Here is a 24,561-nt window from a genome sequence, read left to right as displayed (position 1 = left end):
CTTTTTCTAGTCTTCTCCCTCCTTTGGATCCCACTCTACTAGATCCCACATGCCTGCACAGAGTCTGGCCAAGTGACATGCAACTGAGGATTGAGCCTCCACATAGGAAAATCTCTTCCTTAATCCAAAAGGTTATAACAAACTTGGATGTATTTATCTAAAGCAGATACTTTTAAACTCTCTCCACCGAAACCCACAGTAAAAAAGTTGCTCTTTTATATCAGGGTCCAATACACACACATATGCAACTGAAGTTTCAAGAAACATTACTCAGAGTATCCCATCCATTACAACAAAAAGCACCCTTTTTATGCACAAGGAAAAGTCCAACATCAACAGAATAAACCAAAATATATTACTACCCCTCCAACTTCATCTTTTCCCACTGACCAGTAAAACAGAGAAGGGAGAAGGCAGCAACACAAAGCAAAAATCCAGTTCAGCTTGGTGGTTTCCTCTTTATTGATGTGCCTCTTACCTTCCCCCCACAATTTCATTCCCTTCCATCTACCCCCAAAAAAGGTAGTGAAAGGAAAAGATTGTTGGGGTTCTGAGCCCCTTGGGCAATTAGAAAGGGAACAGAAACCATAACAATCACTGGATGTGACAGAGATCGACAATCAAGAAGTCTAAAGCAGAGTGGAAAAGGTGGTAGAGAGAGGGGAAGGCAGGAGAAAGGAGAGATACTAGAGGCCATCTCCCCCATTAACCCTCCTGCTAAGAGATTCTGGAGAAGAGCCTCAAACATTAGGAAGTGCAGGTCCTGAAGAGAGGAGGTCAAGGAAGGGGGGGCCACCTCTCTCTCTGTAGAATGGGACCCCCCACCACAGGCGCAGCAGCTTCACAGGCCATAGACACTTTCATCACTGTAGGCAATGTATAGAAAGAAGTCTTCTTCATGGTGTTCCTGGGGTGAAAGCAGAAAATAATGGTGCTCAGGCATCTGGCCCTTACTTAAACCACACACCACCCATACACATTCTTCAAAAATCATTTTTTGAAGACCCCCCCAAACCAGTGCCCTCATTCTCTCCCTCACTTGTTCCAGGGACTAACAGCCTAACAGGATTATCCCTAGCAGCAGCCCTGGGCAAAAAAAGACCTCAAACTGTTCTCTGCTGCCTTGGAATAAAGAGGGGATTGGGAGGGTCCTTATCAGAACAGTTGCTCCAACTCGCTGTTCCCTTCCTTGTCTACTGCCGCTGCCCTGTCGAAACCCCCAACCCAGGACTACACAGCAAATTCAAGAACTGCTGACCTGAAACTTTCTTCCCCTCAAGCTCTTCCAACTCCTCTCCAAAACCACCACTACTTCTCAATCACCATACCTGGTATAGCTGACCCATGGTGGCACTGGTGGGTGGAATGACATTGTTGACAAAGAAAAACAAGGCATCCTCAGCTCGGAGATGAATTCGCTTCCGGATCAAGAAATAAAACTGACCAACTGCCAAAAATATAAGATGTGATAAAGTCACAGATATCACAACTGTCCTAAAAGAACAGCTGCTGTGTGGAGCCTCCTCCCACAGGTAGCAAACCTGAGTATTGGGTAAGGTTCCCACCTGTGAGATCAGAAGGCACCAGGTATTTCTTTTTGTCCAGGTCTCCTATCCGAGCTTTGGGAGCCTTTTCTACTATCACCTGATAAAGGGAAGATAAAAATTAGAAGGCATTAGATATTACAATCCCACAGCTCCACCTGTCAGGAACTCAAGCAACAATATCCCTAGCGCCCAAACCTACCCCAGACTCATTTCTTTGTCTCTGAACACGTGGTGCAGCCCTGAAAGAGATCCGGAACCCCACTGACTCAACTCGCCTCAACATCCAGGTCCCTGAATAGAGGGCGTCATAATAAACAACTATCTTAACCAGATGGGGACGACTTGTCTGGGCCGACTACAGCCTTTAATCTCAGAAACCTAGCTAGCTGGAGGAAATAACCATGTGACATTCAGACTGTCAAACTCCCTACAGCCTCCGACACGAATCCCAAGGTCTATCTCCTCCATCTACAACCCTTCAACCCCAGCTACCACCACTAGCCCTTTCACCTCCAGTCCCAGAGACGGGAGTTTCAGGGTCGTTCCCAGACCCACCACAACCCGCAGCCTAATGGCCGCGCTGCCCGTTCCGGACCCAAGCCCAGGCTGTGGCGTCAATGCCAGCGCCCCGCGCCCTCGGCCCTGGCTACCGTCCTTACCGGGACCCGGTCCGGGTATTTCTTTCGGATCTTCTCGCCCTCAGAGCGGCGTTTCTCGAACGGATGCTCCTCTTTATACACGAACTTCATCCTCCCGGGAACCGGGCTGGACCGGACTGGGCTGAGGGAACCCAGGGAGGGGGGGGCCGGGACAGGGGGCGGCGGCGGCGACGGTGGCGACGCGCAGGCGGATTCAGCGGAGCGATCCCAGGACTTGCGCCACTTCCCTATTCGCCAACTCCGCCCCCGCCCATCAGGGGCCGGCGGGTTCGCTACGTTACGCCACCAGCGCAGCAGCCCTAACGTGGATTGCTTAGCACCACCTACTGACCACCCCCCACGCCGTCAGCGTAATCGCTTTGGAATCAATTCGTGGGCTACGCTGGCGACGCAGCAAATTTGGGTGGTTTTCGCGACCGACAAAAAGAACTGAAAACCCATTTCCCCGACTTTCTCCCACAAAGCTGGGAATGGAAAGAAGCTAGGAGATAGTAACCATAATTTGAGACTGTTCGCCAAAAATTCTTTCCGGGCATAATGTGGGGAAAAGCAGAGATAATTACAAGGACAGCTATTCACGAAACGTGCTGGTACGCAAATAGCGGTCGTTAACACCAAAACAAAATAGTACCCGAGTGGACAAGATGGTCTTCCGAAAGAGGGAAAAAACTACCTGTCTGGAGACACGCAAGAACGCTTAGGTTTCAGGAGAGTGAACCAGTGGGGACTGGAGAGTAGGCCCAAAAGGTGGGGACTACGTCGGCGCGGAAGGACATTTTCAGCACAGGACCCAAAGAATCATGTGATCTGAGGGAAGGGCGGAGCATCACGTGGCGAATGCGAGGAAGTAGAACCGGCTCCTGGGAGGAGGGCACAGGGAGGTGGAGCCCGCAACCGCTGGAGCGGGAGACTGGAGGTTGGTGGGGCCAGCGCCGCGAGCAGAGGGCCGAGGGCTTCCGCAGCCTGGGGGCAAAGCCCGTTGAGCACGTCTAGTCAACCCCAGGGTTTGGCCTTTCTCCAGTTATATGCGTTTTCTGGCGACTTGGTTTTTCCTTTCATACATCTGTGTCCTACTGCTCTGAAGCTCAAGTTCCCTCAGGACATACAGCTAGCTGTCCTCCAGCTCCCAGCCAGGACGCCCATCCCATCAGTAAGACATTTCCCACCAAAGCATCTGATGTAGATTTTCACTACTCAGTCCTCACCAAACCAACACCACCTTTTCCCCCTACCCGTAGGACCAGCAGCAGTCTATCTCCCCTCTGCCCTTCATGTCCCAAAACCCCAGAGAAGGACCTGGGGCAGCTTTGGTTTCAAAGTTATAATGCATGGTTTAAAAGGAGGTGGGGGGGGGGAACAGAGAGAAGGCTGGTTACAGGTCTGAGGGAATCTAGGAAAGGAAAATATAGAGAAAAGTAAGGGAGGGGGACAAGTTTGGGGGAAATCCAGTGGCCCAAATCCCAGTTTCCCACCCACAACCCAGCCCTTGGAGTGAAGAATTAGATCAGTTTTGTACAAGAGTTTTTTAAAAAATCAAATCACAACAAAGCTGGCTTGGCTTCTCTCTGAGCCTCCCGGATTATCGAATGTCTGTCTCTCACTCTGGCCAGTCCTCTCTCTCCACCACAGACATTGTTTCAGCTCTCCTAGGCCTCCGCTTATGTCCCAGTCTGGGGTTTCCAGGGAGTGCGAACACGAAGTTAGAGAGAGGCTGCTTCAGAGTCTGGCCCATGTGTCCATCCAGACTCCATATGGAGTGCAGGGCTCCCAGGGCAGAGAGGGGAGGGAGGGGCAGACCCTGCCCAGGCAGTCCTCACCGTTGGACAGGGCATCAGACAGCATCCCGAGGGCTCACCCTCCCTTTCCCCCCCACCCCAACTCAGGTGGAGGGGGAGCAGCTGTCACCAGAGCCTGTGTTGGTGAAGGTTTCGGCTTAGCACAGAGCGAACATCAGCGGTGAACCTGGGATGACAATAACTTACATTGGTAGAGTCCTTATAGTTGATATCCCCACAACACTAGTGTGAGGCAGCCTCACTGGAGACGTGGGGCAGTCACCATTTCCACATAATGAGACTGAGGTTCAGTATGCCCAAAACCCAATGGCTAAAAGTGATCAGCTTTAGTATAAGACCTTGGTTCAAATGCTAACTGCTTAAGGGAAGAGAGATAAATAAGTAAAACAGGACAAACTTTTATTCCCTCTTGGGATTCCCCCACCTCCTCCTTTCCTCAGAAATCTAAGTGTCTAGTTTCCCTTACCTGAGGGCATCCAGCATCGGGAGCAGGTTAAGAAGGGCGGTGTCACTGGGGTCACTGAACCAGGACTTGATGGGGATAGCATTGTCTAGGTTGAGTGGAAAATGCACATGAGAAGAAACAAAAGATTCAAGAAGGACAAGGTGTTTTTTCTTTTATTTGGGAGTAGGGATCATTACTTTAAAATACATGTATATATCTCACCACCACCCACCAACCCAAAATCAATAATCTAAGTAAAACCGTCTTGATTTATACTCCAAAATAAAATTAAATTTAATTTCAATCACCGTATCTCATACTAGTACAAGGCTTCCAGTCAAATCTATTGCCATTGTGTTTGACCCTAAGCAAATCTGCTATGAGGAATCTAATTTATGAAATGGACATTTGGGGGAGAGGGAAACATTTAAAAGAGAAACAACTTGCACCTTGACATACAGTCAAGTAAGGCATCCCAGCTCCATGCATTCAGGAACCACTTCCTGGTCCTGCCAGACTTACCACATTCCCCCATACCTGGATGGCTCCTGTAAGCCCCTGGGGAGTTATCCAGGATCACAATGCTGGAGAGGTCACTGTGGACCACTGAGAGGTCCTTGATGTAGCTGCCCAATTCCAAAGTGCAGTGCTGGAAGGCAGGGTGAGCTGGCTATCAAAAGGAGACTCACCCTCTGTGATTGCTCCCCCAATCCCAACAACACCATAGGCAGCCAAACTCCCACAAAGGGGATCATGCAGTATGCCTCCCTCACGTCCTCAGAAAGTCTCATTCCAGGGCAACTGCCTCAAATTCAAATCCCTCCCTGGTGGCCTGCCTCCATAGCTTCACTTATATCTGGATTCTGGCCCCTTACCTGTCTGTAGTATCTCCTCTTGAGAATGCTTCTGCTATTGTCTAGTTTATCTGCCACAGCAGAGCCATAAATTTCCATGCTTGCTGTGAACACTACCAACTCGTACCACTGGCTCACCTGAAACAGATAGAAGGAGAAGGAGGTGTCAGAAGAGGTGATCATTTAGACATATCGTTCCCTTTCACTGGGACTCCAGCCTTGTCCTTCAGAACTTTCAGTAATATCAAATGTCTCTGAGGACACAAAATTCTGAGTGCCCCTAAACTCAGAGTCTTAGGCACCATTTACCCTTAAGATTCAAAGATGCAAAAACAAAAGAGCAGGAAGCCTGTAGAAGAATAGAAGTATACCAGCAAAACAAATGAACCCAAACTACCAAAAGCCATTCTCCAACCATCCCATAACCTCCCTTCCCCAAAATTGCCCTTAGCCATTTCTCTTCACCCCTTATTCCTCCAAATCTTCTAAATTACCAGAGACCTAAAACCATTCCTTCATCACAGACCTCCCTTTGGCTCCTGCAAACTCACCACTTCTAAGAAGAAATCCACATGGGGCCTCTTATGTACAAAAAACCGGACAGGATGTTTGTCTATCACCACCTGTAGAGAACAGGGAAGGGCTGGAAGAAGTCCTGAGCACCACAGAACAGCCTGATGGACACCCCCTACCCGCCCACTGCCTGTTTCCCTCCTCCAGGCTGACACTGGTACCAGGGGATGGGGACCGTGATAACACATTCTGGGATTGGGAAAGATCTAAGTAAAACCACAGCTATAACCATTCCATCACTTCCCACCCCACACACACCTTAAGGATGAAGTCAGGAGGTGTTCCAGGTCGGACTGTGGGCCTCAGAACCCCATCATGATGGGAGTGAATAAGTGTCTCATCCAGATCCAGCACCAGGATCTTCCTCTTAACCTGGCCTGAACCACACAGGAAGAAATGACACCAACCAACCTCCAGCCCAGACTCTGAACCCTACCTCACCTTTAAGGATCTTCCCAGACAGCATCCTCACCTAGCCGATTCCTGGACACAGGAGATAAGGGAAGGATATCATATCGAACAGTTTGGTACTGAATTACCTGAGAACAAAACACAGGATTAGAACCCTAGACAAGAAAATCTTCCCCAGTAACAAAAAGTAGCACATGTTGAACATTTACCATGTTGGGCACTGTATAAGTGACTTAGGATCATTTCATTTATTTCTCAAAACAACCCTGATAATAATAACAATAAAAGCAGTAATAATATTATATTTTAAGAATAAAGAAACTGCCCAGCTGGAATGGCTCAGCAGTTGAGCATTGACCTATGATCCAGTAGATCATGGTTTGATTCCCAGTCAGGGCACATGCCTGAGCTGCGGGCTCCATCATTGACTCTCATCATTGATGTTTCTCTCTCCCCCTCTCCCTTCCTCTCTCTGAAATCAATAAAGATATATTAAAAAAAAAAAAAAAAAAGGTTAAATACATTGCCTAAGGCCACAGAGCTAGGAATTATCTTAGTTGTTTGTTCCAATTAGAATGACAACTCCATGAGAGCATGGATTTTGTCTCCATCGTGGTTGTATTCCTAGAACACTGTAGCAGGGGTGGTCAGTTAATATTAGAATCAATGAAATGGTAAAGCCAGGACTGTACTCATGCAATCCAATGGAAGAACCTGTTCTCTTAACCATGATATCACTTTGCTACATTGAACAAAGAAATGCACAGCTCTTCCCACCTCCACCCCAAAGATTCTTTGTGACAACTTCCATCAGCCTTAGATTTCTTAGTGGACATGGAGTAGGAGTCAAGAAGGGAGGTCCTTGGGTCCCTAGGGGGAAGAGAGGATGAGGGAATCCAGGGGTTGTCAGGTCAGCTAAGTTCCTCTGGCTAGGGGCCACCAGGCCTATTTTAACCAGCCACCTGTCCATTTCTGTCTCTATAAGCCAAGTCACAAGTTGCAAAGAACCTCAGTCCTCTGAACAGCCTCCTTTTCCTGGTACCCAGGGCAAGGCAGAGGACACTGGAAAGCCCCACCTGCCAAGCCAACTGATCGGGTGTGGAGAAGGCCAGAGTGAAGCAAGGGCTGTAAGAGGTGAAGATGGGACAAGGACATCACCACCTCAGCCTTCCAGCTTCTCCAAGCTTTTTCCAGAGGCTCTTATTTCTAACACTCAAATATCCCCCATGCAAAGCCTAGCAATTCCTTCCTCTGCTCTTCTAAGGCACAGACAAATGCTCTTCAGTCCATCCATAGGCCCTGAGCCTCACCAGCATCAGGTTCCCCCTTGCAAACCAAAGGGCCCTCAACCCTAATCCCAAGGCATCTGCCCTTCTTTTCTCCCTGGGCCACCATGAGGGCTGCAACAGCTCGGGTGTCCTGCCCTGCTATCTCGGGTTGCACATGCTGGGCATGTAGGGACTGCTCCAAGTATCTGCCAGAAAGGGGGTGGGGGAAAAGGCCAGACTGGAAGGGAAGACAAGACAAAAGGCTGTGGGATCTGTGCCACTCAAAGGAAAGCAACTAACCTCTGGATGGGCTGAAGCACTAACTACTCCCTACACCCCAGAACAAAAACTGATGTGTTAGAGAAAGAAGATGAGACGCTCAGAGCAAGGCCAGGGAAAGAGGGATGGCAGCTAACATGTAAAGAAAACCCCAGGCACTAGCCCCACACATATCTTAGCATCTCTGACCCCAAATTCTTCTTGCCTCCCAACTCCTGTCTCAGGGAAATAGCCCTGCCTACAACCATGACCACCCAGGAAGTGGAAGGAGTAGAATGGTAAAGGAGACACTAAATGCAAGGCCAGGCCCATTCCCCCATCAATAAAGTCCACCATCACCACCCAGGATTTTCTGGAAATTCCTTCACCTAGGCAGCTCCTACCTGGTTTTATTCTTTCAGGTTTTACTGAGGTATGCCTAAGAGTACAGACCAGAAAACCTCTGCACCCCAGCTCATTTAATTCTTCCCAGACTCCTTCAGAGGATTCTCCCCAATGGTGATGAGAACACAAGAGTCCATTTATTAAATGATGTTAGCCTAAGTAACTGTGACTTTGGAGAAAAGCTATGGGGGAGTGAACCCAGGGATACTTGGGATACATGCAGTCTCCACTGTCTACAGTACCCCTCACCATACTAGGGGTCTCCAGGAGAAACAAGGGTGCCTTGCCCTGGGATTCAAGCCTATGACCGACAAGCACGGTCTACTGATAGGAACAACCAAACCTTAATGTGCTCTCTTCCACAACATAAAAAAAATCTTAGTCCCAGAATCTCAATAAATCCAGGTACCCACATTCACACTATGAAGTAAGTTTTCTGGGCTTTTTGGAGGAGTTCCCTTAATGCAAACTGCAGGGGTTTCTCCTTTACACCCAGGGCTTTTCCCGAGTTCCCATCCTTGTTTGTCACATATACCCTCCCACCCACCTTCACTCTTGACACTCAAGCCTGTCTCTCCCTTGTTATAAGACCAAACAAACACGGAGTTTCCTAAGAACAGGAGGGTCTTTCATAAGCCCACATTAACAGATCTGCTGCCATCAAACAGGTGTTCCCCGCCTCTCGGTTCCTTTAGCAGCAACTCCAGCTTTCTTAAGAGCGCCCCACCCACCACCCTAGCCCCCAAGAGTTGCCAGATCTTGTCCCCATCTAAGCCCCCCGATCTCGGTTCTACTACAAGGGTCTCCCTCCTCCCCATTCCACCCCATGCTCTGCTAAAGGTGCCCGAGTTCTCTAAGGGGAGAAGCCGCCGCCAGAACCAAACAGAGGCCCGACACTTTCGAAAACCCGTGAGCGCCGTTGACAGAGGTCCCCACCACAACCAGCGCCCACCCAGGCTCACCGTGCGGATCTGCCTCCGCAAAAGGTAAATGAAGAAGCTCCACAGCTTGGCGGCGAAGGCCACGAACGTGCGCAGCCCCAGCAGACACTGCGTCCGCATCATCCCGATGACCCCGGCACCGCCGGCCCCGGGGCCCCCGCGGCCCAGCTCCGCCAGCCCCCCGGGGGCAGCCCCCCGCCGCCGGGAGGGGAAACGGGGGCCCCGAATGGCAGGAGAGGCTGCAGAGAGGGGCACGGAGCGGGTGGCTCAGAAAGCCACCCCCGGCGAGGGGAAAGCCCAGAGGAACCAGGCGCTGGGGGACAGGCGTGGGCAGCCCGCAGGGGCCCACATGGGCAGGGAGTGGCACCGACGGCTTCGCGGAGATTGCGGGCTGAGATAGACCGGGCTAGGACGGGGTCCTCCGAGACCAGGAGGGAAGGGGATGGAGAATTGGGGGAGGGGGTAATGGGGGAGGGGGCTAGGGAGAAAGAAGGGGGAGGGGAAGGAGGAAGCGGAGGGTGGCCCGCTGCGCAGGCGCGCTAGGGGGCTACTCGCGGGAAAGGGGCGGGAGGGGGCAGCGCAGCGCGCGAAGGGCCGGGGCCCGGGAGAACGGGCTGGCTGAGCAAAGGAGCAGGGAAGGAGGGGGAGGGGGAGCCGAAGGGCGCGGATGCCTGGACCGGAGCGGCCTCCCCCTCCCCGAGGTCGGGGGCGCCTTAGCCGCTGAGAAGCGGGGCTGCAGTTTCTGCAGCTGGATTTCCCACTCTGACAGGCGCCATTTTACCACCCAAAGGGCTCCCTCCTCCTTTCTTCCCCCCTCCTCTTCACCTCTGACACTACTTCCGGTGGTGACGTGTATTCGCTTCACCCGGACTAAGGTTCCTCACTCGGCCTATGGGGGTGGGGATAAGGAAAGTAGCGTGTGCCCCGAACAAGGCCGCAGTACCGCGCACGCGCGGAAGGTGGCGGTGGGGCGGGACCCGGGGCGAAGCAGGCCCCGCCTCTAACGAGGTGAATAGGGAGTGACTCCAGTTGACCCCAAGTTCGGGCGGTCGGGCGGGCTCGTGCGGCCGTCTCCCCCTCCCGTCGGCAACCGCCCCAACCGCTCTTCCCGCCCTAGTTACGGTAAAAAATGTGGAGAGGGGCGTCGTCCGTACGTATGTGCGCCTGGCACTGGAGGGGCCCCTTCGTGTGAGCCGCCCTGGGAATATTGAACATAATGTGACCTTTCATTCCAGTCTATGCAGGGTCTTGGTGGTGGGAGGAATCAAGGATGCCCCGCCCCTTTCCCCTGGATGGGGCGGGGCAGCAGGCCGTGACGCCATCAGAGGGCGTCTGAGAAGGCTGGGGATGCCAGTTGGAGATGTTGGAGTCGCTTTTGGCTCTTGGCGGCCTGGTGCTGCTTCGGGGTGAGGGTCACAGGCACAGGGGCTTCGGAGCCGAGGTTAAGTCGAGAGGAAGGGCCATGGGTCACAGGCTAGGGGTGGAGGTAGCGACGGGTTCGTGAAAGCGGAAACCTTTGTTCTCACACTGTTTATCCGTCCCTCACTCTCCAGACTCAGTTGAGTGGGAGGGGCGCAGTCTCTTGAAGGCGCTTATCAAGAAATCTGCGCTGTGGTGAGTATCCTGCAGCGTCTTCCTGTCCTCCCTGGGAAGGAAGTCTGGGCCCCACTCTGACATTCTGCTCATATGTACCTCAGTGGAGAGCAAATCCATATCCTGGGCTGTGAAGTGAGCGAGGAAGAGTTTCGTGAAGGTTTTGACTCCAGTGTCAACAGCCAGTAAGTACAAATTGGAAGAGAGTTTGTTGGATGTGGGACCTCTATTGATAAGGAGTTTCCCTTACAGCAACACGAGCAGAACCTGGTATGTAGTAGCAGCACTTATTCATTGAATGAGTGGATATGAGTCTTTTAGGACTTGGGAATTGGTAAGAGGAATGATAAGGAGTAGTAAGTATGTAGAGATTCATAGCAGAGATTATAGAATGTGAAAGACATAGAGGGTAAAGGCGAACAGTACAGTTTAGTACTAGAAGCTTTACTGGAGAAGAAAAATAAACGTTTTGCCTTTTTGAGTTCCTCAGAATCTGGGGATGCTTAATCCAGACATGGATTCTAAACTTGCATCAACGCTTAACTGCAAGCTACTGAGGGACTTGCCCTACAGGCAGAGGGAACAGCATATGCACAGTTAGGTATGGGAAAGCGTACCTGTTCATGGACGGTGGAAGAGTTTACTGAAGTCACACAGATAAAAAGGTACCTGATCGTGAAAAGTCTTACAGAGTCTGAAAAGAAGATTAAATGTTATTGTAAAGGAAGTGGGGAGGTATTTGAAAATTTGGGAGGGGAGTAATATCATCATTTCTGTTAAATTCAGTGACCACAGTGTTGGCAGGAGCCAGCCTGGAGATAGGGAGACCATGTGGGAAGACTATTGTAGTAATCCGGGTTCAGTCAGGTGGTTATGTACTGAGCACCAATTATAAACCAGTGCTAGGCACTGGAGATACAGCAGTGAATGAGGCAGCAGGGATATGATCCCTGTTCTAATGAATCAGAGAATAATGGTAGGATGTGATAGGCCTGGCTTGAGGAAATGGCAGTAGGGATGGCCATGAATTATAACAATTTATATCTGTCTGTTGAGCCCTAATTTTGTACAAGCCAGTGTAAGAGAGGTGATGCTATGTGTTAAGATATCATTCATAAGGGAAATAGAAGATACAAAGGAGATGTCTGGGAACAAGTTCTGCCACCATGAAGCTTTCCCAGGATTGTTAGCCCACATCAGTCTCCCTTTCCTGAATTGCTATTTTATCTGTAGTTAGTACCACAAAACTTAATTCTTGACCTTTGCTAAGCTGTTCTACAGCTGGAACCATGCCTTGTGTTCTTTCCTTTCTCTTCATTCATCCAGAGAATTATACACTTTAGGCACCACTCAAGACATATTTGACAGTGATGATAGCTAACATTTATCAAGTATTTAGTATGTCTCAGACACTGTGCTAAATATCAGAAGGTTTGCATTCCTATTTTACAAATAAAGAAACCAAGTCTTAGATTAAGTAATTTATTAGTTACGGGACCTTGGGCAGTTAGCAAACCCAGGCTTTGAGCTCAGGGCTGTCTGATGTCAAAGTCTGTACACTCAATCACTATTTTCTACTTCTCAGTTATTACCTGTCACTGGTATTTAAGCTATTAGTGAAAATTGAGAAAACAGAGCCACAAAAGTCACAGAATGAATTTCAAGATTGGGGGGAGAGGGCAGTATTATGTTGTCTCCTATTTTCTCTTTGCAGGCTAGTTTACCATGACGTCTTCAGAGACCCTCTCAACTGGTCAAACACTGGGGAAACCCTTCCTGGGGGTGCCCTGGGAGTCTTGAGAACAATGTGCAAGAGGACAGGCTCTGGTCCTGTCACCATTGCTCTTGATTCACTTAGCTGGCTGCTGCTTCACCTTCCCTGCACCACACTTTGCCAAACCCTTCATGCTCTGAGCCATAAGGACTCCCGCCCTGGTGAGACTCCCTCCTTCATTATTTCCCTTCATACATCTCTCCCTGCCAAGGAATTTGCCCCTTTCTACCCTAAGAAAAAACATATTGGGGAATCTCCAAGTGAACCTTCTTTCATCTCTTTATTTAAAAAAATTATTAGTTTAACCATTTTAAAATATGTTTTTATTGATTTTAGAAAGAGAGGAGGGGAGAAGGAGAGATAAACATCAATGTGAGAGAGAAATATCAATTGGCTGTTCCCCACACACCCCCTACTGGGGATCAAGCCCAAAACCCAGGCATGTGCACTGACTGGGAATTTAACCGGCTACCTTTTGGTACATGGGGCATCACTCAGCCAACTAAGGCACACCAGCTAGGGCCCTTTTTTCATGTCTTTAACCTTTATACTAGTTCTTGACTTCTCTGTAATGCCACCTACCAATCACTTTTTTCTTATCCAAGTTCTTGTTTACTCATCTATTTTATTCACTCAACAAACATTAAATATATATAATGTATCAGATACAATTTTAGATAATGGGAAAATAAAGACTAACTATAGTCAGGTCCTTGTCTTCCAGGAGCTCAAAGTTCATCAAGGATACAGACAAGTAAACAAACAGATACAAGATATTCTGATAAGAGCCATGATGATAAGGAACATGCACAGAGTACCTTAAGGAAGGAACTGTCTTAGAGCAAGGGGTCAGCCCAGCAAATTTAGGCACACGGCACTAGGACTAGCCTTGAAGTACAGGGTGGGGCAAAAGTGGGTTTGCAGTTGTGAGTACATGAAATTAGTTATTCTTGTATAATTATTAATTTATTGTATTACCTTTTCTTTTTTCTTTTTTTAAACATGTCTTTATTGATTTCAGAGAGAAAAGGAGGGGGAGAGAGAGAGAGAAACATCATTGATGAGAGTCATTGATTGGCTGCCTCCTGCACGCCCCCTGCCGGGGATCAAACCCACGAACCAGGCATGTGCCCTGACTGGGAATCAAACTGTAATCTGGATCCTAGGTCAATGCGCAATGGCTAAGCCACACTGGCTGGGCTTGCTCTTTCTTTATTTTAATTCTCACCCAAGGATATTTTTTCCATTGCTTTTCAGAGCGAGTGGAAGAGAAAGAGAGACATTGATGTGAGAGGAACACACTGATTGATTGCCTCCCACACGAGGCCTGACTAGGGCCCGGGATCGAGCCTGCAACCAAGGTACGTGCCCTTAGCTGGAATCGAACCCGGGACACTTCAGTCTTGGCCCCACACTCTAACCACTGAGCCAGACCAGTTAGGGCAATTACTGTATTATTTTTCTTTTTTTTCTTTTTTTCTTTTTTAAATATGTCTTTATTGATTTCAGAGAGAGGAAAGGAGAGGGAGAGAGAGAGATAGAAACATCAATGATGAGAGAGTCATTGATCAAGCACGCAACTGGGCATGTGCCCTGACTGGGAATCGAACCCCGATCGCCTGGATCCCAGGTTGACGCTCAACTGCTGAGCCACGCCCGGCAGGGCTGTATTATTTTTCATCCGAAGAACAGTAAACCTCCTTTTGCCCCACTCTGTGTACTATGGGTACTAGCATGGGCTTTGGAGTCAGATAACTAGGTTTATATTAAGGTACTTGATCTCTCAGTGCTTCAGTTTCCTCTCTAAAAGTGTAGAATTGCCATTTTTTATAGTTAGATATAGTCAGATGTGAAATATGAGCAGTTTTATATGGTTCAGCCCCAAAACTACTGACCTTTATAAGGATCGAAATGTTATGTTAAAGTGTTTAGGGCAGCCCTAGCTAGTGTGACTCAGTGGTTAGTGTGTCAGTCCATGCACCAAAGGGTCAAGGATTTGATTCCCAGTCAATGGCACATACCTGGGTTGCAGATTTGATCCCTGGCCCCAGTCCAGGCACATAGGGGAGGCAACCTATCAATGTGTCTCTCTCTCACATTGATGTTTCCCTCTCTCTCTCCTATCTCTCTCTCTTTCTCTCTCTCTCTCCCCCCTTTCCTCCCTCCCTCCCATTCAAAAAATCAATGGTAAAAATATCCTCAGGTGAGGATTAACAACAACAAAAAAAGGTGTTTAATGTAGTGCCTAACACTCTGTAAATGCTTCCCAAAAGGGAGGGAATCAAAGAGACTGGCTGGGATATTGGCAAGTTCCAAAAACTGCAAGTAATGCAGTATGTAAGAGATGAAGCAGGGACTAGATGATGAAAGTGTTAATTCACCCTTGAGGCCATGAGTTGCTCCTGAGGGTTGTAGTCAGAGTGGTATCTTGATCAGATTTACATTGGAATAAGAAAATACATGAAAGGTGAGAGCTGAAAAGGGGTCAGTGCAGGGCCATGAAACTGGCCAAAGTAAGTTGGAAATGTGGCTGTGATAGAATGTGGGCCTACCTCTATTTCCTTCTTTTCACTATTTGATCACAGGCCTCCACCCAGAATGCTCCCTACTGCCCTATGTGACTTATATTTCTTGTCCCTCCCCAGATGACAGCTGCCCAGTAGAACATGTGCGTGTGCTGGGCCTGCTACATGAAGAGCTTCATGGCCCAGGCCCCGTGGAAGCATTGAGCACCCTTGCTCAGACTGAGGTGACCCTGAGTGGTACAGGGGGCCAGGCCTCGGCTCACATTCTCTATCGGAGGCCCCAACATCATCCAACACATAAGGTCAGGAGGAGCACAGGAGGACTAGAGGTTGGGGTTAGACAGGGGAACAAAAAAAAGCTGATGTGATGGAGCACTTCTCTGTGCTTGCGTCATTTCATTATTTCCCTCATTTAATCTTCACAGCTACCCTGTGAGGTAGTTTTATTATCCCCGTGTTTTTGTTTTGTTTTAATAGAGTTTTATTGATTTTTAGAGAAGAAGGGAGAGGGATAGAGAGATAGAAACATCAATTGGCTGCCTCCTGCATGCCCCCTTTTAGGGATCAAGCCCGCAACCCAGGCATGTGCCCTGACCAGGAATCAACTGGTAACTTCTTGGTTCATGGGTTGACGCTCAACCACCGAGAAACCTGGCCGGGCTATTAGCCCTATTTTTCAGCCTAGGGAATTCAGATCCTGTGAGCTTAACCAGTAAAAGACAGTGCCTTCCAGGAAATGGAAAAGGAGAAAAGACTGGGAGTGGTTTCTAGGGAGGAGAAGGGACAAGTTCCCATGGAGGGGTTTGAAGGAGGGGTGAGAGGTGGACAAGAGCGGAAAGCAGGCGGCTGTATAGCTGATTTAGGCTGAAGGTACTAGGTCTTTAGTTCTCCCTGGTGTCTTCAGTAAGGTGGAAGAAACTAATACTCTCCTTTCTTTTCCCCAGACTCAGTGGTTCTCCATCCTGCCTGACTTCAGCCTGGATCTCCAAGGGGGTTCTCCCCTAAAGTCGAAGCCTGATCCAGATCCTCACACCCCCCCGGTATCTAAGAGTGCCAGGGTCAGAACAAGAGAATGGAGTTGGGGTCTGACAAAAAGAGAGGAGCATAAAAACTGCAGAGGTTGGGCGTGGGGTTGGAGATTTCAGGGACGGGGCATAGTGGCAGCATCCTTTGTACCTACAGGTGGATCCCACAGCTCACTTGACCTTTAACCTTCACCTGTCCAGGAAAGAGAAGGAAGCCAAAGATAGTCTGACCCTGCCCTTCCAATTCAGCTCTGAAAAGTAAGGTTTCAGCCTATGTGTCCAGGTCCTTGAGTAGAAAACCCAGCATCTGGGCCTAAGAGGTGGGGTGACAACAGGTTATTGATTAACCTCTCAGACTTTATAAGGGTTGAAGTCCATCTCCAGAGCCAAATCTGGGGAGTGGTTCTCTACCCACCCATACCCCAACAATGACAAAGAGCCTTTATCTCCTTTTTTCTCCATTACAGCCTTGGGTCCCAACTCCACAGTTGTCCCCAGAGCAATCTCGGTCTAGGCTGAGCCAGACCAGACCCTGGAGAAATGGCCCTATCTCCAGGCAACAGTGCTAGGACAGGAAGCTAGATGGGGAGGGCAAAGACAGGTTAATAAGGACTTAGTAGATGCCTGTTCTATGCCCAGTGTGTGGGTGGATGAAGCAAGACTATGGCAGGATCCTTGCCCTCAAGCTGCTAAGAATAAAAACTTAGAGTAGTATGAGAGCGGGAGTCTTCTAGTACCAAATGGTGCTTCAGTACTAACTAAACCAGGGGTCAGGGAAAGGGACTTGGGCCAAGAAAACATGGAGAACAAAGAGGGAGTCACAGTCACCGTGTACAGGGTATTCAGACAGGACTCCTGTTACCCACCCTTACCAACACCAATTCTTTTCTCATCTCTCAGACAGCAGGCTCTACTATGCCGTGGTCAAGGCCAGGCTACCAGCCACATCTTCTATGAGCCAGATGCTTATGATGACCTGGACCAAGAGGACCCAGATGATGACCTAGATATTTGACTAGACTGAAATTGGAGGGGGGTGGGAGACCTTGGGCCTGTTCCCATCCTTCCATTGTTCGAGTTGGCCTTGCCTTGTCCCTGCCCCGTATCTGTTTCCTCTGTTTCTGGGGGCCCTACCCTATGATCCATGAGCTAGGGAGCAGTGTCCAGTCCTGACAAAAAGTGGGATGCTGGCAGAGGGGAAGGTAAGAGACTAGGAAATCCGTCTTCTCTCCCCCAAGCCTAATAAAAAAAAAAATTTATTAAAAAAGAAACTCTGGTAGCTATTTAAGCAAGAGTTGGGAGTAGAAGGGACTGGAGGTTGGGAATGGATGGAGGAAACCAAGCACCTGAGTCTTCTAGAGTCAATAGTCAGTGTTGGGGGCTGAAGAACAATGAAGTGGTGGAACAGGGATGGCATGCAACGCCATTGGTGCTCAATGTGTATATTTTAGATTCCAGGCTCCCTACAAGGAGCTCAGTAGGAAGAAAGCAGAAAGGGGAAGGAAGAAAAGCCAACTTTCCAAAACATACTTTTTATTACTGTACAAAAAGCACATCCACCCCTCTTTTGTTCTCTCCCACCTAGCCCCCAGGGAATTGTACACGGTGTGCAGGACAGGCTCCTGTACATCCTGCCCCCGGGCTGAGCTCTCTGCCCCAGTCCTTTCAAGCGTCTAGGCCACCAGGCTGGGGCAAGGGAGTCCCAGTTCACACGTACTCCTTGGCAGAGTTGGGCTTAGGGTAGGAGCGGGGTGCACCGTACCCAGCTTTTGTCTCACTCCCAGGACAGGAGCAAGAGAGCAGTGCACCTCCCAAAAGGACCAGAGCAGACCCTGCCCAGCCAATGAAGATGGCAGGACCAAACTCGTACCTGTGGAGAGAGGGGATTGGGTTCAGAAACCCTGGCCTCTCCCGACCCCAGACCTGTCGGTCCCCTTAGGAGGCAGGACTCCCATACTTACTTAACATTCATGGGGACCAAAGGGTTATAAAAGTCTGTGATAATCATGTGGCCATACCAGGAGCAAGCTATCAAAGCAGCAAGACCTAGAGGGAGAATGAGGATTTTGACATTGTGCGACCCCAAACCAGCACCATACCCACCCTCACTCCTCAGAGCCCTTGAGGCTACCTTGGACCTGCGACTCACCTGCCACGATGAAAATGATGCCTCCGGTCATGGCTATGCGGGCCTTCTTCACTTTGTCATCTCCCCCACAGCGCGTACACTTCATGCCCATCGTGGCCACGAACATGGCCAGGAAGCCCAGCACCAGGGACACCACCATTAGGGCTCTAGTGGCCTGAAGGGCCGCTGAGAGGAAGGAGGAAGAACTTGCATTGCTGGAAGTGCGGCAGCCTTCGAGCCGGCCGCCCCGGGCCTGAGATGCCCCCGGCGGCCAGGTCCCGGCCGGTTCGGGGTGGATCCCGCTCCGGGGCCTGCGGCGCCGCCCCGCCCTGCCGCGGCTCTCAGACCCGCCCGGGGCGCCCGGGTTTCGATGAAACTGCCCGGGTAGGGGGAAGGGTGACAGGGGACAGCGGAGGCGGCGGCTGGCGACTCCGCACGGGCCGCAGACGACGACCTGCGGCCCAGTCCTGACCCCACTGTCGAGGCCACAGGGTTTGTGGCTTCGTCTAATCGGCCGATAAGATTAGAGGCCGCAGGCGCCTGCCCACGTCTGACAGGCGCGCACGGCTCCTCCGCGGGACCCCGCGGCCGCCCTTTGTCTTAGAGAAAAGGGCGGGAGTGGCTGAGGCCATTGCCAGCCTAGGCCGGGGGACAGCAGAGACCGCGGCCCAGGCCCCGGCCTCCCGCTGAGAAACGGGGCGCAGAGGGTGCGACGGGCGCGGCAGGCCCACTCCAGCCAGCCCCGCTGCGCGGCCGCCCGCGTCCTCCCTCCTCTCCCGCTGGCTCCCAGGCAACCCAGGGCGTCGGGGCCCGGGCCACCCGGAGACCCCGGCCTGGCGCGTCCGCCCCCTCGGTCTCACGGCCTTACCAGGCAGGGCGAGCACCGAGTCGTACATTTTGCAGCTCATCACTCCCGTGCTCTGAGTGACGCAGTCCATCCACAGCCCCTTGTACATGGCCTGGGCCGTGATGATGTTGTCGCCCGCGAACGAGCTCATCTGCCACTGCGGGATGGCGGTGCACGCCACCAGGCCCACCCAGCCCAGCAAGGCCATGGAGAAGCCCAGCAGCTGCAGGCCCGAGTTGGCCATTGCGCCCTCAGGAAGGACCGGGGGCGCGGGCGGCCGCCTCTGCCGTGAAACAAACTCGGAGGGGCAACCTCACGAGACAACTTGGGTTGGAGTCACAAGTCACCCAAAGAGAAAAAAGAAGTTTTTGGTCGAGTGACTGCGAATTTCTTATCACCCGAAGTAAACACAAGTCGCCCCTCCGGCGGGCCGAGTATCTCCCAGCAGAAGGAACAGGTTGCGCTCGGAAGACTGGTGGCCGACCAAGGCGATCCCCGAAGTCCAGGCCGTTCCCCGCGGCGCTCTCGGCTACGCTTCCCGAACAAAAGGTGGCGGGGCCGTAGGGGCCGTCCTGGGTGTTGGAAGTCCCCAAAGTACCCCGGGCAGTAGGCCGGCGCCAGGTGCAAGCCGCGGAGAGCGAGCAGATGCGGGCGGACAGGTGCGGCGCACCTGAGTATATGTAGGGCGTCGGGGGCGCGCCCCGCGGGCACTGGGAGGCGAAGGGGAGCGGAACCGGAGGGGCGGCCAAGAGTGACCTGACGTCACCGAAGGGACACTCACCTGGGCCGGAAGTCCTGGCCCCCACCCCTCCTCTCCCAGGTATAGAGGAAGGAACCTGAGCGCCAGGGTCACGCCCCTTCTCTTGCCCGTCTTTGACCGCAGGTGCGGAGGAGGCGGAGGCCTCTCGGAAGTCAGCCCCCCTGGCCTGGACTTCGCTCCAGCATCCCGACGCCCCTTCCCAGCGCCCCAACAGGTGCGCCAGGCCCGCCGCCGCCCAGCCTTCGCTCCGCCCCCTCCCCACCGCGGGGACTCCCCGCTTCTGCTCTAGGCGCTCTCCGTCCCGCCCCACTGTCCCCCCACCTTCTGCTCCATTCCCGTTTCCTCTGTCTCCTCTCCCAGTCGACCCCATCTTCAGGGGCCCTGGCGCCAATGCCTCAGGACTCTCACCTCGGCAGCCGAGTTGGAGTCGCCCCCAGAGCCGCCGCCCCAGCCCACGCCCGCCCCTCCGCTGCCCGCTGCCCCCCTACCCTGCCCGCCACCAGGCACCCGGCTTGCAGGCGCGACCGCCCGTCTTCTTGGTCCCCTCCATTCAAACCCCGGACGCGACTTAGTGCCTGGGCCCTCCCAGCTGTCACTATCCCCTCCCGCATCAAGGGTCCTTGTAGCAGAAGGAAGAAACCCCTGAAACCAGAAGCCAGCAGAGGATGGGAAACAGGGTAAGGTCTCCATTACAGCCTTGGGCACATCCCTTGTTGCCGCCCTTGAAGCCTATCCACACTTGTCCCTCACTTTCCGTCTTCTCCCCTCCCCCAGCCACACACACATTTCTTTCATTCTGAGTTTGGACCAGCCTCTTGGTCATTGGTGTGCGCTCTCCCTTCCTCTCTGTCCTTCCTGACATGGGGCTCTAACGTGACCTTTGGTTCAGCCCTCCGACTCCCACCCTCAGGTTTCTTCTCTCACTCTCCCCAAACTATTTCCCCCATCCTTCCTCTGGGTGTCTCTTTCCCACATCCCACGTCCTCTCGGCGCCCCCTCACCGTTCATCATCTCCCCCTTCCTGCCTTCTCCGCTTCCTATTTCACTCCCCTCTCTTTTGGTCTACCTTTGTACCCCACCTATCTCCAGCCCTCCAACATCACCAATTAGTTTTTCTTTGCATCTTCCTGCCCAGTTTCCTCCCAATCTTCCTCCCCTCCCGTCTTGTTGCACCTCTCAGGCTCGCACGCCTTTTTAACTCTGTCTCTCTTATTTCATTTTTCTCTCCTTTTCTCCCCTCAACTCATGAATTTCCCATTTTTGTTCCTCCTTCTCAAACATTTCTCCTACTTGCATTCAATAAACATATTAAAGAGCCCCTCATATCAAGCCAATTAACCTGTTTTTCTATAAAATGCAGACTTTAATGAACTCGTTTTTATTCATTTTTTCCCTACTTTTTCGTTAATGGTTTTTTTTTAAAGGTGCTTTTCAGCTCTAAAATTTCATATTTCTCAATACTTAAGTATATACAACTTCTCTCCAAGCTCACTGCCACCACCTCAGGCCAAGCCACCATCACCTGTTGCCTGGTCACTGCAACTGCCTCCAAACCAATCTCCCTGCTTCCCTGCTTGTCCTTCTAAAATCCAGTCTCTGGAAGAGATGTTAAAAACAACAACAAAAACAAAACAAAACAAAAAATCTTGTCACTTCCTGTTGAAAATCCTTAATACCTTCCAATGGCACTCTTACTCCTATTGTTCCACTGGATTTGGCAAATGCCATACCAGACTCTGCCTCAGCCACACTGGTGTCTTTCTGTCCTTGAAACATACTTCCCACCAAATTGCCTTTGCACACTCTGTTCTCTGTGCCTGGATGTTCTCCATTCACCCCCACCCACCTTCTTCTACCCAGCTAGCCAACTAATCCTTCAGCTATAAGCTCAAATATCACGTCTGCGATGAAGCCCGGCCTGACTACCCCACCCCGGACTGAGTCAGATCACCTGCTGACTGCTGTCACCGCTACTTACACTTTACTTTCAAAGCTCTTATCATAGTCTGAAACCATTTACTTTATGTGGCTATTTATTCAGTGTCAGTCTCCCAACTGTACTAAATTCCAAGAGGGCAGAGATGTATCTGGGGTTTATCATCAATAAATATTTGAGGACTAAGTGAATAAATTTGAAAACTAACAATATTTTCATCCCCTGTTCAGCGAATCCCTTCTGAGTGCCTGTATAATGTACCAGGCACCATGTTTGGCACTGAGGCTACAGTTGTAAACAAGACAGATAAGGGCACTGTACTCATGTAACTTGGACTCTAGAGAGAGGAAGCAGACAATAAAGACATAAACAAAATGGTAGATGTTTTGAAGGCAATAAAACAGGTTAGTGTGATGAGACTGGGTCCATTCCAGAGTGAGGTTAGGGAGACCTTTCTAGGAAGTGAGAATAAACGATCCAGCCATGAAAAAAGCATGTTATAGCCGGAGGTAACAGCAGATGCTAAGACCCTTCGAGACTTGTAGTACTGACTTAAAGCAGGATCTCTTAACCCCACACTATTGACATTTGGGGCTAGACAATTCTTTGATATGGGTGACGGTCCTGTGCATAGGATACTTAGCATCCTTAACTTTTAGTGATTAGATGCCAGTAGAACCTCCCCCTGAACTCCAGTGTGACAATTAAAAAAAAAGGGTGCAAGGAGCAAGTAGACTGATGGTTAGAATTAACCAAGGTTGGTTGCTAAAAAGAGAGAGAAGGGATTTTTAAGGTACTTGCATGAGAGTGTTTTATGTGTTAGATCATTGATATAAATTGGGTAAGAAGGAGAGTAAACATTAAAAAGGGTTGGTGAAGTGGAGGGGGTCAGTTGCGGGGGGAAATGGTATACCTGAATACTCTCAACAATAAAGATAAATTTAAAAAGTAAAAAAAAAAAAAAAGGGTTGGTGAATGGCACAAAAACTGATAGGATCAATGATTGAGAGATCTCTATGAAGTGAAGGGAATATATGAGTAAATACATAAGTAAATGAACTGGAAGGGTAGGAGGTGATCATCAGAGGTGGGGGGCTCAAGTTCAATAAATTGGAGGAGGTTGTTTTTGGAGATGACAAAGCCTAGGGATGGGCTAAAGAAAAGAAATCATTGGAGATGAGACTGAGGGCTGAGAGGCTACAATGAGATGGCGTGCCCTCGTGGATTTTGGAGTCAACAACAGTGACGATAGGGACATACGTGTAAAGAGGAAGATGATGATCCAGGTGCTCAAGTTATCAGTGAATGCGAGTGAATGAGCAGGCTGGGGGGCCCCAGCAGCAATCAGAGGCAGTGGGTGATACACTTGCAGACATGAACTTCAAAGGAGCAGAGGATTTAGAAGGATGAAGGAAGAATAATGGTCTAGAAACTACATCGGGGAGCAATACTACCAGCTCCAGACCCTGAGATATAAGAAATAAGACCAAAAATAAGCCTCTGTTAAGAGGGCTGCCAGGGAAGAGTGTCCTCCGAGAGAGCCAGGTTTCAGAAAGGTCTAGGAAAGGAGCATTCACAGAACAGGCTGGAAATATAAGGGTGATGGTAGATGAGTTCAAAGGTCATAGAGAGTCTGAAAGATCGAGTCTGGTTGGGGTGTTGGGTCAGATTAGGGGATCTACACCGCAGCATGGGGATGACAGGTGATATGATGAGGTAAGCGACCTGGTATGGGAACCTGGCTAATTTGTTTCTATAGGAAAGTGTGTTCTGAGTTCTGAAAAACTCATAAACTTTTGAAACTTGCAATATTATTTTAACAGTATGCATTATTACTCAAAAACTAATTATTATATTGATCACTGATTATGATTTTACTAGTTAGGCCAAGAAGTTATAGCCCCAAGGCAGATAAAATAGTACAAGCTCTAATTCCACCTTGTTTTATTTTGTTTTTGTTGTTGTTATTGTTGTTTTCAAAGAGAAATACCTACTTGTTGTTCCACTTACCCATGCATTCACTGGTTGACCCCCAGATGTGGGCTATCAGGACCGCATTCTAACCAGCTGAGCTACGCGGCCAAGGCTAACTCCACCTCATTTAGAAATTGTCTTGGCTGGGTGGCTCAGTGCACCAAAAGGTTGCGGGCTTGATCCCTGTTCGGGGCACGTTTGGGAGGCAACTGATCAATGTTTGTCTCACATCATTCTCTCTCTCTCCCTTCTTCTGTCTCTAAAATCAATTTGAAAAAATGCCCCGGCTGGTGTGGCTCAGTTGGTGGAGCTTAGTCCCATGAACCTAAAGGTCGCCGGTTTGATTCCCAGTCGGGGCACATAGCCGGGTTGCGGGCTCGATCCCCAGTAGGCGAGCTGCAGGAGGCAGACTATGGATGTTTCTTTGTCACGCTGATCTCTCTCTCTCTCCCCCTCTCCCTTCCTCTCTCTCTAACATCAATAAAAACATATTTAAAACAAGAAATTCCTCAGATGAGGATAAAAAAAAGAATCAACCAATGAATGTATAAATAAGTGGAACAAAAAATCAATGTCTCTCTCTCTCTCCCTTCCTTCCTCTCAATGAAGAAATTTATTTATTATATATTTTTTTAATCCTCACCCAAGGATATTTTTCCATTGCTTTGCAGAGAGAGTGGGAGGGGGAGAGAGAGAGAATCATGAGTGTGAGAGAGACACATTGACTGGTGGCCTCCTGCGCGTGCCCCTTGCTGGGGATGGAGCCTGCCACCAGGTAGGTGCCCTTGGCTGGAATCGAACCTGGGGCTTTTCTGTCCACAGGCCGATGCTCTAACCACTGA

General features: G+C 50.2%; 4 protein-coding genes across 7 annotated transcripts; 1 reads left to right on the top strand and 3 right to left on the bottom strand.

The window, feature by feature from the left end:
* Positions 1 to 438: 438 nt before the first annotated feature.
* GABARAP (GABA type A receptor-associated protein) lies at positions 439 to 2,376 on the bottom strand. The gene is made up of 4 exons (XM_016222421.2): positions 2,207 to 2,376; positions 1,566 to 1,644; positions 1,329 to 1,447; positions 439 to 907 (listed from the first exon to the last, which is right to left on the bottom strand). The coding sequence occupies exons 1-4, from the start codon at positions 2,294 to 2,296 to the stop codon at positions 842 to 844; spliced, it is 354 nt and encodes a 117-aa protein (XP_016077907.1). The 5' UTR covers positions 2,297 to 2,376; the 3' UTR covers positions 439 to 841.
* A 1,338-nt stretch (positions 2,377 to 3,714) lies between these two features.
* On the bottom strand, positions 3,715 to 9,619 carry CTDNEP1 (CTD nuclear envelope phosphatase 1). Its single transcript, XM_016222551.2, has 8 exons — positions 9,179 to 9,619; positions 6,347 to 6,413; positions 6,133 to 6,251; positions 5,853 to 5,924; positions 5,323 to 5,439; positions 4,985 to 5,096; positions 4,469 to 4,553; positions 3,715 to 4,168 (listed from the first exon to the last, which is right to left on the bottom strand). Exons 1-8 carry the CDS (start codon positions 9,278 to 9,280, stop codon positions 4,108 to 4,110), a joined length of 735 nt encoding a protein of 244 aa, XP_016078037.1. The 5' UTR covers positions 9,281 to 9,619; the 3' UTR covers positions 3,715 to 4,107.
* Positions 9,620 to 10,489: 870 nt separating this feature from the next.
* On the top strand, positions 10,490 to 17,368 carry ELP5 (elongator acetyltransferase complex subunit 5). Of its 4 annotated transcripts, none has more exons than XM_087825909.1 (8): positions 10,490 to 10,563; positions 10,711 to 10,771; positions 10,855 to 10,935; positions 12,465 to 12,685; positions 15,170 to 15,351; positions 15,994 to 16,089; positions 16,232 to 16,332; positions 16,975 to 17,316. In XM_087825909.1, the coding sequence occupies exons 1-8, from the start codon at positions 10,518 to 10,520 to the stop codon at positions 17,087 to 17,089; spliced, it is 903 nt and encodes a 300-aa protein (XP_087682035.1). In that variant the 5' UTR covers positions 10,490 to 10,517; the 3' UTR covers positions 17,090 to 17,316. The 4 variants fall into 4 exon arrangements, with proteins under 4 accessions (XP_087682035.1, XP_087682037.1, XP_087682036.1 ...); XM_087825911.1 differs by having other exon boundaries at positions 10,501 to 10,563; positions 15,994 to 16,107; positions 16,979 to 17,350; XM_087825910.1 differs by having other exon boundaries at positions 10,501 to 10,563; positions 15,994 to 16,107; positions 16,975 to 17,318.
* Positions 17,369 to 17,617: 249 nt separating this feature from the next.
* Positions 17,618 to 19,645, bottom strand: CLDN7 (claudin 7). The gene is made up of 4 exons (XM_016222546.2): positions 19,071 to 19,645; positions 18,224 to 18,388; positions 18,036 to 18,120; positions 17,618 to 17,944 (listed from the first exon to the last, which is right to left on the bottom strand). The coding sequence occupies exons 1-4, from the start codon at positions 19,291 to 19,293 to the stop codon at positions 17,782 to 17,784; spliced, it is 636 nt and encodes a 211-aa protein (XP_016078032.1). The 5' UTR covers positions 19,294 to 19,645; the 3' UTR covers positions 17,618 to 17,781.
* Positions 19,646 to 24,561: the final 4,916 nt, after the last annotated feature.

This window comes from Miniopterus natalensis, chromosome 17 (genome assembly GCF_054644295.1).
Source record: "Miniopterus natalensis isolate mMinNat1 chromosome 17, mMinNat1.hap1, whole genome shotgun sequence".
Classification (NCBI taxonomy): domain Eukaryota; kingdom Metazoa; phylum Chordata; class Mammalia; order Chiroptera; family Miniopteridae; genus Miniopterus; species Miniopterus natalensis.
Note: the sequence above shows the minus strand (reverse complement) of the source record. Positions and strands in the feature narration are given on the sequence as shown.

Excerpts from the sequence above, each read along its gene's own strand:
- GABARAP (XM_016222421.2), bottom strand. The coding sequence starts at position 2,296 with ATGAAGTTCGTGTATAAAGAGGAGCATCCGTTCGAGAAACGCCGCTCT. Across the intron at positions 1,448-1,565 it reads GGTGCCTTCTGATCTCACAG|TTGGTCAGTTTTATTTCTTG; the intron begins GTGGGAACCTTA and ends TATTTTTGGCAG. Across the intron at positions 908-1,328 it reads CCATGGGTCAGCTATACCAG|GAACACCATGAAGAAGACTT; the intron begins GTATGGTGATTG and ends CTTTCACCCCAG.
- ELP5 (XM_087825910.1), top strand. The coding sequence starts at position 10,518 with ATGTTGGAGTCGCTTTTGGCTCTTGGCGGCCTGGTGCTGCTTCGGG. Across the intron at positions 15,352-15,993 it reads AACATCATCCAACACATAAG|ACTCAGTGGTTCTCCATCCT; the intron begins GTCAGGAGGAGC and ends TCTTTTCCCCAG. Across the intron at positions 16,108-16,231 it reads CGGTATCTAAGAGTGCCAGG|GTGGATCCCACAGCTCACTT; the intron begins GTCAGAACAAGA and ends TTGTACCTACAG.
- CLDN7 (XM_016222546.2), bottom strand. The coding sequence starts at position 19,293 with ATGGCCAACTCGGGCCTGCAGCTGCTGGGCTTCTCCATGGCCTTGCTG. Across the intron at positions 18,121-18,223 it reads CATCATTTTCATCGTGGCAG|GTCTTGCTGCTTTGATAGCT; the intron begins GTGAGTCGCAGG and ends TTCTCCCTCTAG. Across the intron at positions 17,945-18,035 it reads TTGGTCCCCATGAATGTTAA|GTACGAGTTTGGTCCTGCCA; the intron begins GTAAGTATGGGA and ends CTCTCTCCACAG.
- CTDNEP1 (XM_016222551.2), bottom strand. The coding sequence starts at position 9,280 with ATGATGCGGACGCAGTGTCTGCTGGGGCTGCGCACGTTCGTGGCCTTC. Across the intron at positions 5,097-5,322 it reads AGAGGAGATACTACAGACAG|CACTGCACTTTGGAATTGGG; the intron begins GTAAGGGGCCAG and ends CCTGCCTTCCAG. Across the intron at positions 4,554-4,984 it reads GGCTTACAGGAGCCATCCAG|ACAATGCTATCCCCATCAAG; the intron begins GTATGGGGGAAT and ends CACTCAACCTAG.